This window comes from Choloepus didactylus (assembly GCF_015220235.1).
Source record: "Choloepus didactylus isolate mChoDid1 chromosome 25 unlocalized genomic scaffold, mChoDid1.pri SUPER_25_unloc1, whole genome shotgun sequence".
NCBI lineage: Eukaryota > Metazoa > Chordata > Mammalia > Pilosa > Megalonychidae > Choloepus > Choloepus didactylus.
Window position 1 is genome coordinate 3503013 of NW_023637606.1, and position 15002 is coordinate 3518014.

The following is a 15002-nucleotide window of genomic DNA, read 5'->3' on the forward strand; positions in this document are numbered from 1 at the left end:
CAGCAGCCCACGGGGGCGCCCCGAGCCGGACAGGCCTGGGAGTGACCTGCTGGAGCACGAGCGGGCCCGCCTGGACTCGGAGTCACCGGACGAGGAGAGCTGAGCCCGCCGGTGCCCCCCGTGCGCCCACGGCCTGCCTCCCCCCCAGACCTCCAGGAGAGCAGAGAACTTTGGGGGAGACGCTGTGCTGCTCCTTTGTATTAGTCCCTTTGGGTTTTTTCTGCCTAATTTCTGTGATTTCTGACCGACATGAAATGAATATAAAGGGTTTTTTAATGAAAAAAAATTGCTTTTATTGGCTTGGCTGTTCTAGTGTGACGGTGCCTTTGGGGTCCGGAGTGGGGGACAGTTGTGGCTTCCCAGGGGCCCGTTTGGGGACGAGGGGACAAGCCCGGGGGTGTCTGTTAGCAGTGGCCAGGGTTCTGCTCTGTCGTCTCCCGGCGCAGCCCCACCCTGCTGGGCTGTGGGGAAGGAGACCAGGGCTGGGGGCACGGCCTTCCCGGTGGGAAAGGAGAAAGAAAAGCCCCTAAACCTTGTGGTGGTCCGACCCACGCCAGCCCAGCCAGGGGTGCTCCGTCACTGACGTGGCCGTTTCCACTTCCCACCCGGGCCACGGGTGGCTCTGGGGCCCCCGGGGCCAGTCCCAGGGACCCTGCCGCCAGCTCGGGGCATCCAGGCCGGGGAGAGGGTGCCGTTGTCTGTCGCCTCCGTGTTCAGAAGCGTGAGCACATCCCAGCCAGGCGGCCTGGTCTCCGGGCCTCCGTGTCCTCATCAGTGGAGCGGGGCGTCCCCCGGATGGAGCTGCTGGCCTCGTCGCCGCTCGATTGGCTGTGACCGTCCCCCGCCCACCGTGGACAGGCTCCTGCCGTCTCAGCTGGGGAGGAGGCCACGGCGGGCAGGGGTCTCCCGAGACCCTCACTCACGTCAAGCAGCCCTGAGGCCGAGGCTCTGGGCTCGGCTCCCACAAATGGCCATGTTTCCAGGCTCATGGCCTCAGAGGGAGACAATGGAGGGCGCAGGAAGGGGCCTGACTTCTCCCCGCCGGGGGGCTGGCCGCGTGTTGTACCAGCTCCCCCAGTGTGGGCCGAAGCTGATGCGCTCGTGGTAGCCATAGCAGCCCCTGTGGGGAGAGCTGGCCCGTCCCTCCTGCATCTCCCCACCAGGGGAGAGGGCGCCGTGTGGGGAAGCTGCAGACCCTCCTCGGGACGGGACAAGGTGCGGGGGGGGTCGGAGGTGATGTGGATCCTCTCGAGGCAGGCCCAGGTGTTTGGCACAGCAGCTCCTCCGGGGAGCCAGGCGGGAGGGCCAGGGAGGGGGCTCCTCACATGCTAACAGCTCGGACGCGTGTCTCGGGGGGCACAGGGAAGCAGGGAGAAGCGGGCTTGTGAGGCCGGTGGGGTCCCAGCTGGCTGCCAGCCTCGGCCTCTCTGCCCCCCACCCCGTCAGCCGCCACCACAGCCCCCGTCTTGGGCTCTAACCCTCTGGCCAAGATTGCCAGGTGTGCCCGGCACGCCTGTCCCCAGCTTCTCCAAGTGATCCGTCCCCAATGGGGACACTCTTTTTCACTGTCAGCATCTTCGGGGCCCCAGCTGCCAAGGGGACCGCCGGGCATCAGGTCTCGTGTGTCAGTTGATGGGGCAGGGTGGGCTGGGGTGGGCCTGGGTGGTCGAGTGGGTGGGAGAGGAAGGGGCCTGCTTTGCCCTTAGGCTAGCGCAGAGCCCGACGTGACAGCCACTGCGGTCATGGCATCCTTGTCCTCCTGCATCCACTTCTCTCTGGGTCAGAGGCAGCAGCGAGAGCCCGCCTCGGGCTGGGGCCGATATTCTACTCCCTGGCACACGGGAACATGGTGCTCAAGACTCGCAAAGCGTTGACCGAGGGCTGGGGGTATGTGTTACCAGAGCGTGGCCGGAGTGTGCCCAGGCTGGGGGGCAGGAAGAGCCCTAATGTTAAAGGGTGTGGGGGCAGAATGGAGACCCTGCTGGGCAATGCCCCTTGCTGCCTCCCCTTCCCGAATTGGAGGGCTGCCCGAAGGTCTCCAAGGGAAGAAGGCCGATGGTCACTGCCTGAGACCCCCGCTTCAAGCCCCCAACCCCTAGAATGTGAGACCAGCCTGCAGGGCTGGAGGGAGAGAGGGCAGAAGACGCAGGCAGGCCCAGAGCAGGAGCTGAGCGGGCCGCACGCAGGAGAGCCCCCCCCTCGGTGCCCGTGTCCTCACTTGGCTAGCTGTGGCTCAGGGGAATCGGAGCCGGGTCTGGGGCCTGCGGGGCTCGGCGGAGACCACTGGGCACAGGCCCTACAGCAGCTGCCCGGGTGGGTGCAGGGCAAAGGGCCCCACCAGCCAGCTGAGCGGGCGGCTGTGCTGCACCGTCTCCAGCTGCCGCTCCAGCCCCTGCCACGCCTGGCTCACGCCCTCACAGCTCCGGGCCAGGCTCTCGGCGGGCAGCTCCCCGAGGGTCTGGGCCGAGGAGGCGACGCTGTACAGCTCACAGACGCCATGTCGGGCCCCCGCCACCTGCTGCTGGAGCTCGGGGGGAAGGCCCTGAAGCCCGGCGGCCAGGCCACTGCAGGCCACATGGAGCCGCCGGATGAGATCACAGAGCCTGGCCAGAGAGCTGGGGTCCCCCACCTGCGGGAGAAAGGACCAGGTGAGCAGATGATGGACAGAGGGGAGGGGACAGAGGGGACCCCTGGCCCACACATATGCACCTCTCGGCCAGCAGCGTCCTCCTCTCTGGCCTCGGGACCCTGGCTTGGCCACATCTGCCCTTCTGGAACCTTCTGGGCCTTTTCGATCTGGAAAGAGAAGCCGGCAAGGAAGGTAACAGCTTCAGCAGTACATCAAGAGGTTGTGGTGACCCAGGCCAAGGCCACGCTTCAAGCATCCCTTGTACCCTGGAGGGCTTGTCGTCTCACAGGTAAGATGGCAATAATCCAAGTTCCCTGTGAGCTGGATGGCGTCCCGGCTGTCAGCTTGTCACCCCCAGCTCAAACCCTGCACCTGTCAGGTAACATCCACCACCACCACCTCCGTCATGGCCTCCATGGACTAGCCACCAGGGACGCGCTGGCTCCTCGCCCTCTGCTCGGGCCACCCTGGCTCTGCTCCGTCTCTGACTGCGGGTGGCACGCTCCTGCGCGGGGCCTTTGCACGTGCTGCCCCAGAACCACCTCCGGCCCTCTGCTCTCTCCCTTCCGAGCTCTGGCCCCTGCGGCTGCTTTCACAAACGCCATCTCCATCTGGGTGCCCAGCGGGCACCTCCAGTGGAACCTGGGCAGAACCATGCTCTTAATTTTCACCCCAGTCTGCTCGGCGTCTCGCTAGACGGCCCCACCACCGCCCCCGCTTTCCTCACTTGTTCAGGCCCCAAATCGAGGCTTCTGAGTCTTTTCTCTCCCATCTCCCACATCCAACCCGTCTCCACACCCTGACAGCACTTTGAGACACACTCAGGATCCGGCTACTGCTCACACACACCCCACACCCCCACCCCCCATCATCGGTTACCTGGATCTCTGCAGAAACCTCATCACTCACCCCCCACCCCTGCCTCTGTCCTCATTTGACCCATTCTCCCTGCAGCAGCCAGAGGGTGCCCGTCAGCACCTGAGTCGGGACCCATACCCCTGCCCACAGCCCTCCATGGCTCCCACCTTCCTCAGGGGAAAAGCCCAAGTCCTCCCCGCAGCCCACCAGGCCCTGCACGCCCTGCCCCGTCCCCTCCCTGCCCTCCCCTCCTCCCGCTCTCCCCCTCGCTCCCCCCACTCCAGCCCCATGGGCCTCCTCGCCGGTTCTCCAGCACCCCAGGCCTAAGCCTGCCTCAGAGCCTTTGCACGGGCCGTGCCCTCTGTTCAGGTCACATTTCCTCCAGATCTTCACGTGACCCTCTCCTTGTCATTTAGATCTCACATCAAATGTCAACTCGTCGCAGCAAACCTGCCTGATCACCCTAGCCCTCCCCGTTTCTTCTGACATTTTCCCCGTATTGCTGACAGCCCACACCTTCACTTGTTAATCGTCCGTATTCCCCAACTAGAACGTCACCCTTCAAGGGGACAACTTTGTGCTCAGGGTATCCCAGAGCGATCAGTAAATACTTGATCAGTAAATACTAGCTGAATGAACAAACGAGTGAGTGAGTGAATGAATGAATGATACCCACTCCCAGGGTCCATTCCCAGCATCGTCTGGGTTTGATTTGGAGCCAGGCTCTTTCTGCCCCTTCTCCTGGCCTCAGTTTCCCCTTCTGCACAAGGGGGTTGGTGAGTCCTTGCCCAGTCTGCTTTGCCGTGACAGTCCCAAGGTGGAAAACTGCTTTGTGATCTGCTACTTACGTGATCCGAGGGCATTTGTTCGCTGACTGTATTGACAGAGCAGCTATCAGGTGCCAGGGTTGCCCTCGGCGCCGAGCTACGGCAGTGCGTCCGCAGCGTGGCGAGATGCCCCACAGACCAGGCGAAGGTGGGACGGCACCGCTGGGGTAGAGCAGACTTCCCCACACAGCTCGGCTGACAACGGAGCCGGAGCTTTCTGTGGCGTGTGGGCCGTAGGGTGTTGAGCAGCCTCCTTGGGCTCCCCCCACTCGATGCCAGCAGCACCCCATCCCCAGTTATGACAGCCACAAATGTCCCCAGACACTGCCCGGTGTCCCCTGGGGACAGAGCCACCCCCACGTGACAACCCCTGGGTTAGGGGAGTCCACCAACCCCCAAAAGACCGTGCAAACCATCATCATCTGACCCACTGACGTCCTAGGAGGCTGCACACATTTAAATATACAAACTGAGCTGGGTGACAGAGAGGTGAACCCCAGAGAACGATCCGGCCCCAAGTATTGTTAGCACCAAAGTAAAGGCATCTGGGGCTAAAGGAAGAGAGCGGGGACAGTGAGAGAGGAGGACAGCTCTGTCCCCTGGGTGATGTATAAGTCACCTTTGCTTGGGTCCTTTTCCTCATCCCCTGCAACCCCAGGTCCCAGGGCTCCTCCCGTCCCGTCCCGTCCTATTGCACCCCAGCCACGCTGGCACCTTCTGCTCCTCAAAAGCCCCCAGCTTCCTTTGGGGGAGCTGGCTGTTCTCGCCATCCCCACTTCCTCCCAGGCTTTGCCCGGCTGCCTCCTCGTTGGTCAGGATGGGGCTCACAGGTTCGACTTCCTTGTCCCCAGCCCCCATCCTCCCTCTGTCCGAACTGTTTTGCTTTCTCCCTTGCACCCACCACCGTCTGTCTGTATCCAGCCCGGTCACCCACTTGTCTCCCTAGTACAGAAGTCCCGAGAGCAGAGCCAGGCCAGGCACCCACGCTCACGTCCAGTCACGGAGGACACCAGGGGCTGCCTCGGGGAGGTGTGGCCCGGGGAAGGGAACAGGGGACTTACCAGCTTGAAGGTGTCCTGGAGCTGGGCCAGCACGTCCCTAGCCTGGAACTGGCTGTCCTGTAGGTGACTCAGGGCGTGCTCAAAAGCCCGCTGGCGGAAGCAGGGGGCCAGGTCCCCCAAACGCACGAAGTAGCTGCCCCCGTCGGCAGAGAGCACCTTGGGTCCGGGCTCAGAGGCGGCCAGCTGAGCTGCAGGGGAAGGCGACGTGAGCCAGCCCTTCAAGGCGCCTGCCTCCTGGGTGTCCCGAAAGGCAAAGCCCACCGGGAGGGGGGCACCGGGGGACCCCGCTCCCCGGGGGACGTGCCTCTGCCTTCCACACCCTGCTCTCACCTTGCTCCTTGGCACTCAAGGGTTGGAAGATCTCGCCCAGCTCCTCCAGCTCGCTCGGTGGGACAGTGAGGCCAAAGGCGGTGGCTCCGGGATCCTGGCCTGGGGCAGCCCCTTGGGGAAACGCTGCCCTGTCAGTGACAAGGCCTATGGTGCTGGACAGGGCCTCCAGGGCGGCCTCCGAGCCCGCGAGAAGGGGGTCTGGGGTGCTGGAGACCCCCCAGGACAGAGCTTGGCTGGAGCTCAGGGAGACGGCTGGGTCGTCACCTTTGTCCCAGGCAGAGCCCTGGGAATTGGGGATCAGATTCTGCAAGGTGTGGGCAGTGCTAGCAGCAAGGTGGCCTGCCCCAGCGGCCCCTGTGGACACTGCCTCCTTGGAGCCTGTGAGGACCGTCTTCGTCATGTCCAGGCCGGTCTGGATGGCCCCTTTTGCCATGTTTCCTGCACCCAGGGCTCCTGTGGACACTGCATCTTTCATTCCCGTGAGGACCATCTTCGTCGTGTCCAGGCCGGTCTTGGCAGCCCCTTTGGCCACGTTCACTGCACCAGTGACCCCAGTGGTCACTGTGTCTTTCGTTCCCATGAGGACAGTCTTCGTTGTGTCCAGGCCAGTCTGGACTGCTCCTTTGGCCATGTTCGCTGCATCGGTGACCCCAGTGGACACTGCGTCTTTAGTTCCCGTGAGGACCGTCTTTGTCGTGTCTAGGCCGGTCTGGACGGCACCTTTTGCCGTGTTCACTGCACCCATCGCTCCAGTGGTCACTGCGTCTTTTGTGCCCGCAAGGACCATCTTTGTCGTGTCCAGGCCAGTCTTGGCAGCTCCTTTGGCCACGTTCGCTGCACCAGTGACCCCAGTGGACACTACATCTTTAGTTCCCGTGAGGACCGTCTTTGTCGTCTCCAGGCCGGTCTGGACAGCCCCTTTGGCCACGTTCGCTGCACCCATGGCTCCAGTAGTCACTGCATCTTTAGTTCCTGTGAGGACAGTTTTCGTCGTGTCCAGGCCTGTCTGGGCGGCCCCTTTGGCCATGTTTGCTGCACCCATGGCTCCAGTGATCACTGCACCTTTAGTTCCCGTGAGGACCATCTTTGTCGTGTCCAGGCCGGTCTGCACAGCCCCTTTGGCCATGTTTGCTGCACCCATGGCTCCAGTGGTTACTGCATCTTTAGTTCCTGTGAGGACTGTCTTTGTTGTGTCCAGGCCAGTCTGGACGGCCCCTTTGGCCACGTTCGCTGCACCCATGGCTCCAGTGGTCACTGTGTCTTTAGTTCCCGTGAGGACCGTCTTCGTCGTGTCCAGGCCGGTCTGGACGGCTCCTTTGGCCACGTTCACTGCACCAGTGACCCCAGTGGTCACTGTGTCTTTAGTTCCCGTGAGGACCGTCTTCGTTGTGTCCAGGCCAGTGTGGACGGCCCCTTTCGCCATGTTTGCTGCACCCATGGCTCCAGTGGTCACTGCGTCTTTAGTTCCCATGAGGACCGTCTTCGTCGTGTCCACGCCGGTCTGGACAGCCCCTTTGGCCATGTTCGCTGCACCCATGGCTCCAGTGGTCACTGTGTCTTTAGTTCCCGTGAGGACCGTCTTCGTCGTGTCCAGGCCGGTCTGGACGGCCCCTTTGGCCACGTTCGCTGCACCCATGGCTCCAGTGGTCACTGTGTCTTTAGTTCCCGTGAGGACCGTCTTCGTCGTGTCCAGGCCGGTCTGGACGGCCCCTTTGGCCACGTTCGCTGCACCAGTGACCCCAGTGGTCACTGCATCTTTAGTTCCCATGAGGACCATCTTCGTCGTGTCCAGGCCGGTCTGGACGGCCCCTTTGGCCATGTTCGCTGCACCCATGGCTCCAGTGGTCACTGCATCTTTAGTTCCTGTGAGGACCGTCTTTGTTGTGTCCAGGCCAGTCTGGACAGCCCCTTTGGCCACGTTCACTGCACCAGTGACCCCAGTGGTCACTGCATCTTTAGTTCCCATGAGGACCGTCTTCGTCGTGTCCAGACCGGTCTGGACGGCCCCTTTGGCCACGTTCGCTGCACCCAGGGCTCCAGTGGTCACTGTGTCTTTAGTTCCCTTGAGGACCATCTTCGTCGTGTCCAGGCCGGTCTGGACAGCCCCTTTGGCCACGTTTGCTGCACCAATCGCTCCAGTGGTCACTGCGTCTTTAGTTCCCGTGAGGACCGTCTTTGTTGTATCCAGGCCAGTCTGGACGGCCCCTTTGGCCATGTTCGCTGCACCCATGGCTCCAGTGGTCACTGTGTCTTTAGTTCCCGTGAGGACCGTCTTCGTCGTGTCCAGGCCGGTCTGGACGGCTCCTTTGGCCACGTTCACTGCACCAGTGACCCCAGTGGTCACTGTGTCTTTAGTTCCCGTGAGGACTGTCTTCGTTGTGTCCAGGCCAGTGTGGACGGCCCCTTTCGCCATGTTTGCTGCACCCATGGCTCCAGTGGTCACTGTGTCTTTAGTTCCCGTGAGGACCGTCTTCGTCGTGTCCAGGCCGGTCTGGACGGCCCCTTTGGCCACGTTCGCTGCACCAGTGACCCCAGTGGTCACTGCATCTTTAGTTCCCATGAGGACCGTCTTCGTCGTGTCCAGGCCGGTCTGGACAGCCCCTTTGGCCACGTTCGCTGCACCCATGGCTCCAGTGGTCACTGCATCTTTAGTTCCCGTGAGGACTGTCTTTGTCGTGTCCAGGCCGGTCTGGACAGCTCCTTTGGCCACGTTCACTGCACCCATGGCTCCAGTGGTCACTGTGTCTTTAGTTCCCGTGAGGACCGTCTTCGTTGTGTCCAGGCCAGTGTGGACGGCCCCTTTCGCCATGTTTGCTGCACCCATGACTCCAGTGGTCACTGCATCTTTAGTTCCCGTGAGGACCGTCTTCGTCGTGTCCAGGCCGGTCTGGACAGCCCCTTTGGCCACATTCGCTGCACCCATGGCTCCAGTGGTCACTGCATCTTTAGTTCCTGTGAGGACCGTCTTCGTCGTGTCCAGGCCAGTCTGGATGGCCCCTTTGGCCACGTTCGCTGCACCCATGGCTCCAGTGGTCACCGCATCCTTGGTGCCTTTGAGGGCAGATTTTGAGGTGTCCAGACCCCCCCTGGACCACCCCCTTGGCCATGCCCATCGCCCCGGTGAGCCCACTGGACACGGCCTCCTTGGTCCCGGCGAGTGCCACCCGGGTCGCCTCCAGGCCTCCATGGACCAGCCCTTTCGCCCCGTCCAGCACGGTGGCCACTCCAGAGGGGACTGCATCCCTGGTGCTTGTCATCTCAGAGCTCAGCCGTTCCTTTGCTCCAGACATCCCCTGGTGGGAAAGGACAGCAGAGGTCAAGAGATGAGCCCGGCGACACTCCCCTCACCACCCCCCAGACCTCACTCTCCCGGACTCCCAGCATGCCTCGGGAAGCGGCGGCAGCCACCCCCAGGCCCCACCTTCCCCATGAATGAGCTGCTTCATCTGCAGCCCCCATTATCCACGTACATCCCACTTCAGCTTCTATCAGGCTGTGGTTCGCAGCCCTAGTGCCTCACGGTACAAAAGGATTCCTCTGTCACCCTCCACCAGTTCCCTGGCTCCAGAGAGACCCCATTTGGTGCCAGGTGGTTCCTAACACCTCTTGAACCCACGCCGAGGTCCAAGGCCATGGGCTCAGCCCAGGAGAGACCATAATTATGGTACGTGATCATAATTAAATTTCATTTTAGCCCCATCAGCCTAGTTTGTGTTTACGGCCACTGAGCCTGGTTTTCCAGGTACAATGGGGAGAGAAAATTCCTTATTGAAGCAAGCGGATCCAAGCAGAAATGAACCGAGTTTTAGAAAAGGAGCAACTCGGAAAATCCAGGGATTAGGTGCAGAGCCGTTGGCAATTGGCTGTATTTCATCACAGAGGGGCGTTTTGTCTCTAGTTTGGGCCCGCTGAAAAAATTCAATAGCCAGGAGCTGATGCCACCACTCAGGTATAGGATTATGTGGTTTTTAATCTAGGGGTTCTCCACCCAGGGTGTCTAGGCTGCCCTCCCTGTCCCTGCCCCCTCCTGCAAGGGACATTTGTCAGTATCTGAAGATATCTTTGGTTGTCACGGACCCCAAGGGATGGAACCCAGAACTGCCGCTAAACATCCTGCAAAGCACAGGACAGACTCCAACTCGGAGAATCTTCCAGCCCTGACCGTCCCGGCCGTAGTCCTGAGTTCAGCGATCCTGCGGTTGTCTTTGCCCCAACTGGCTTCTGCCCAGGTTCTGTTGGGGTGGACGCCTTGGAATCTGGGGCTGGAGAGACCTGGCTTCAATCCTGGCTCCTCCCTGCTGTGTGACCTTAGGCAGGCCGCATTCCCTCTCTGAGCCTACCTATTTTCTCCTCTGAAAACTGGTGCTAAAAATAGCACCTGCCACAAGGATCGTGGTTTGGACAAGTCCAAGTGTCTGGAAGTACTTTGTACACAGTAGGTGAGTGGGAGGAGGAGGGAGTGGCCAGGTCGCCTCACGGCCTGGGGCAGGGGCAGCATCCGCTCCCGGGAGTGGGGAGTGTTGATTTTGGCCAGAAGAGCCTACAGAGGACTGAACCCAGCGGTTCTTTGGCCTCTGAGACACCCTGATTTGGCCAACGCTGAGAGCAAAGGGGAGCCACAGCAGACTGCAGAGTGAGGGCATGTGCCGAGTGGCATAGGGAAGAGCAGCCCCTGCCTGGGGACAGTGGTAACGCCACGTCCCCATTTCTCCAACGCTGAGGTGGGTGGCGTGTAGGTTGTGACTCAGTGTCCGATGGGCCAGGGTTCAAATCCCGGCATGACCTCGTTCTTGCTGTGTGACTTTTGGCAGGTGGCTTGGCCTCTCTGTTCATCCTTTGACTGTAATGCAGGGTCATAGTGCCGCCTTCCCATCGGGCGGTGGGGGGCGGATTTGAAGCAGCTGGTGCACCGCAGGTGCAGTGTCCTCTCGGCCGCCCCACCCGAGGCATTAGCCGAGGGCCCTGTGTGGACCTTCTGGGGAGGCCTCTGGTCTTGGGGAGCAAGGCGGAGCTGCACCCATTTCACAGATGTGGAAACAGAGGCTCCAAGGGGAAAGAGTTCTGCCCAGAAACCCATGGCAGGGTGTCGTGGCAGGACACATGGGGGGAGTGTGCCTTCTCCCTGGCCTCCGCCAGCCCCCCAGCTGGCAGGACCCAAAACATCCCAGGGGGGCAGGGACACCCCAAGAGTCTCCACTGCATCAAAGCAGATCCGGCAAGACCCTCTCACCTTATCCGAAGGCCGCAGCAGCTTCTCTGTCCCCGTGGCCAGCTGCTCTGGGTTGGAGGCCGCTGCGGGGACGGGGGGGGGATGTCAGACAAAGCGGGGCGCACCAGTGATGGCGGTTGGGGTCAGCCACCCAGTGCTGTTGTGTAATCGACGGGCACCACCTGCCAGGCCAGGAATGTCCCAGCCACCCCGCCAGGGATAGCGGGAGGGGACGGCCACGGCCATGGCCACCGCCACCGTGACCTACGCCACGGTCCTGCACGTCCCCTGCCCTGCTCTCCCACTTCGGCTCTTGGGCCACAGGGAGAGGAGTCGGGTCCCCAGGGAGGCCTGGAGCAGAACTTGCCAGCCCATCGTGGCCCCGAAGTTTCCGGGGCCCACTGGGCCCCCGCCCCGCCCCCACTGCAGCTGGCAGCTGCCAGTCGGGCGAGAAATGTGGAGCAAGAGTCAGCTGCCCAGGGCTCGGGGCCCAGAGCTCAGCTCTGCTTGGGCTGCTGCCCCAACCCCAGAGTGCCCCCCACCAGCCCTTCCGCGGGCCCCGGGGCCACCCCGTGCACCCTGGCTGAGCTGCAGGAGGTTGGGGAGCCTCCCCATCCCCCACCCCCAGATCTCATGTCCCCCAGGAACTGAGGATCCCAATCCTCGATGGGCTCCAACTTGCAAAGCGCCCATCACCCCACCATCTGATGCATGGCAACGAAAAGGGGGTGGTGGGTGGCAGGTGGGACAACGAGAGTGTGTAGGGGGCGTTATGGGGTTGCAGGCTGGGGTTGGAGCCCCCCTCTGCTACTTGCTGGCTGTGCCAACCTGGGCAACTCACTCCCTACCCCCGTCCATATTTATGCCTCAGTTTCCACATTTGGCGCTGAATGATTGTGCCGGCCTCTTTGGGTCCACGGAGATGAATCAGGGGACTTCCTGGGCCCGAGCCCACCCTCGTAGACCCTGCCCTGCTGTCGGTCTGTTCACTCACCCTGAGCCTGGGCCTGGGCAGCCTCTGGGGCAGGAGATCCCACAGGGTCCGCGGCCGGCCGGGTCTCCCTCGCATTGGCCACCAGGTTCCGGGCCGAGCTGAAGCCGGGCAGGGACCCCAGGAAGCTGCTCAGGGTCTGCGTGGGGGGTGGGGGCGGCATGAGCGGGGCCAGGACATGGCAGGGGCAAGGGGTGGGAGGAAGCAGCGGGCCGGCCTGGGTTCTGACACCGCTTCGGCCCCTTGCTCCCTGGGTGACCTCTGGAAAGCCTCAGGGCCACTCTGAGCCTCAGTCTCTTCATCTGGCTGTGGACAGATTCCTCTGCCTCCCATGGACAGAGAAAATGATCGTCTTTGGGGATTTCACTGATGGGGAAACTGAGGCTCAGAGAGAGGCTGCGGGCTGGCACGAGGTCTCATAGCGGGGAAGGACCTGCGAGAGTCCATGTCACCCCCTACCCCCAGCTTAGGACGGCTTCCCCTGGGGAAACCCTCTCTGGACCCCAGGACTGTTGGTCACCTCCCTGAGGGTTTTTAGGGGTCTCCAGTTCCTGGCAGGGATCAGCCCCTCCCTCCCCTCCCCTTACCTTGCCCTTGGCTTTGGGGGGATCCTGGCTCCCTTTATCTCGAGCAGACATGGCGGAAGCTGCTGGAATGTGGGGGGGGCAGCAGAGAAGGGACGTGAATGAGGGGGCTCCCCTTCTCCACACGCATGCCCCCTCCCGGCCCGAGCAGCCCCCACCCCGCCGCCTGGAGGCCCGGGCAGCCGCGGCCCCCCTCACCTGGGCTGCCTGAGGGTCCTCGGAGCGACGGGCGGCTCAGCTGGCGGCTGGCTCTGCTGGCGGCTCCCAGGCCTTATAGGGTCTGGGGCGGGTGCAGGCCGGGCCGGCAGAGGCAGGCGGCCAGCAGGCCGGGAGGGGCACGGGGGACCCTGGGCCGTCACGTGCCCGCCTGCCCGGCCCAGCCTGGGCCCCGGGCCCAGCACCTTTCCCCTACCCCCAGTCCCGGGCGCAGCCTCAGCCCACGGCTCCCGCCCCCACGGCCCGCTGGGCGCCCCCTCTTGTGCCCTCAAGGCTGTGCCCGATGCCCTCTCGGCCCTGGGTTTCCACCCCTGCTGTGCTGGGACGTCTGGGCCAGTTATTTACCCTCTCCGGGCCTCAGTTTCCTCATCCAGATCCACAGGGTCCCGTTTTCCTCCTTCGGGCCCCTCTGCCCTCGTCTCCCTGACTGCCTTCCCCCCAGCTCTGTCCCAGGCACACGGGCCTCCCGGCTGTGCCCACCCCAGGCCTTCGTACGTGCCGTTCCCTCTGCCTGGAATGCTCTCCCCCCAATACCTCCTTGGCTCCCTCGCTCTCCTCCTCCAGGTCTGTTTTGTTATGTGCCGTGTCCCCATACAGTTGGTGCCTAATAAATGTTTGGCTAAATAGGTTGCAGTGAGCAGGAAATGAGGTCACCCATACGAGCCGTTTAGTCACAGGGCCTGGTACCCAGCTGGCACTCAGCATCGTTAGCATAGCATTGTCGGGGCAGAAATGGGGTCCCTGCGAAGGAGCAGGGGCTGTCCCTGGCAGGGAGGGGCTGCGTCAGTCTCCAGAAGGAACCTCCCCTGAGAAAGGGCCAAGACGGAGCATCAAGAGAGCCGGGGGCGCCCCAGGAGCGAGATCAGGTCTGGTGGGCTTGGGTCAACCCAAGGAGGCTTCCTGGTGGAGGCACCCCATGCCTGAAACCACATAGCCAGGAGGTGGCAGACACCAGATTCGAAGCCAGAACCGGAACCTTGCCTGTCAGTAGAGAAATGACCACCACACCCTCCCCTGGGCTCAGTTTCCCCTGCTGCCTGCCCGTGGGCACAGGACCCCAGCCACTGGGTGAGGGTGGAGTTCGGCGCAGACCCAATCAGTGGCTCTGGGTGCCGAGCCGGGAGGAGGAAGGGGGGTCCAGTCACCGGGCCTGATGACCCCTGGGCCATCTCCTTGGAGCCATCACTGTGTTTGCCAAACAGTCGGGAGAACAAGAGAGGGGGGCTGTCCCCCAACCTCTCTCCTCCCAGCCAATGCTTCCCAAGGGTGGCAGGAAAAGCTCTGGGGGGGCCCCTCTCCACCCCACAGGGAAGGCCACGGCCCAGTATGAGGGTGAAAAGCCAGCAGGAAAAATAAAGTGATCGTAAACACTGAGTCACGGCCCGTCCCTCCTCTGCCCACAGCCCTCCATGGCTCCCACCTTCCTCGGGGGAAAAACCTAAGTCCTCCCTGCAGCCCACCAGGCCCTGCACGCCCTGCCCCGTCCCCTCCCTGCCCTCCCCTCCTCCTGCTCTCCCCCTCGCTCCCTCCACTCCAGCCCCACAGGCCTCCTCGCTGCTCCTCCAACACCCCAGGCCCCAGGCCTGCCTCAGGACCTTTGCAAAAGCTGTTCCTTCTGCCTCTGTCTGGAACACTTTTTCCCAAATCTCTCACCTCCTCTGAGGTCTTTCCCAAGTGTCACTTACTCAGAGAGGCTTTCCTGCATGAACCCCTAATTTAAAATTATACACCCCACTTTGCACCAGTCCCCACTCCCCATCCCCCTTCCCTTTTAGTTTCATCACCTTCCAACACACTGTAATTTACTTATATTTCCTCTTGATTGTCTTCCTCCCCTACTACACTGCAAACTTCCAGAGGGCAGGATCTTCATTTTGCTCACTGCTGTGTCCCCAGGGTTGGTATACAGCAGGTGCTCAATAAATATTTGTCGAGTGAACAAATGACTGGGCGAACAAATCAGCAAGTGGATAACCGTGTCTGTGGGTGAAGCGTTTACCTGCACTGAGCACCATCACTTTAAGACTTTTGCCCCCATTTTACAGAGGAGAAAATGGGGAGCAGAGAAGGGAAGACATCCCCCACCAAGCAACTTATTTGCTCGGCTCCAAATCCCGGGACTCAACCTCAGCCCATTCCCGTCCCCTCGCCTCTGTTCCAGCGAAACCGATTTCCCTTTGCTTCGGCGGGTCCCTGTGCCAAAATGCCCTTCCCTCACCTCCCCCCACCCCCCGATGATGGAATCTGCCATCCTCACCAGGCCTGGCCCCGATCTCCTGAGGGTCTGGAAGGAAAGG

At 62.2% G+C, this 15002-nt stretch overlaps 2 protein-coding genes across 3 annotated transcripts in view; one reads left to right on the plus strand and one right to left on the minus strand.

Moving 5' to 3' along the window:
• HDGFL2 (HDGF like 2) overlaps nt 1-280 on the plus strand; it is a 26142-nt gene extending 25862 nt beyond the window's left edge. For both annotated transcript variants that reach the window (XM_037824035.1, XM_037824036.1), the window contains exon 16: nt 4-280. In XM_037824035.1, the coding sequence (XP_037679963.1) occupies nt 4-103 (100 nt within the window). In that variant the 3' untranslated portion in view covers nt 104-280. The remainder of the gene's footprint in view (nt 1-3) is intronic.
• On the minus strand, nt 275-12754 carry PLIN4 (perilipin 4). The gene is given in 9 exon segments (XM_037824034.1): nt 275-2629; nt 2710-2796; nt 5376-5563; nt 5706-8790; nt 8792-8998; nt 10936-10997; nt 11909-12044; nt 12493-12554; nt 12688-12754. Coding segments are annotated over 8 exon segments (4149 nt in total). The 5' UTR covers nt 12544-12554; nt 12688-12754; the 3' UTR covers nt 275-2296.
• Between the last annotated feature and the right edge of the window lie 2248 nt (nt 12755-15002).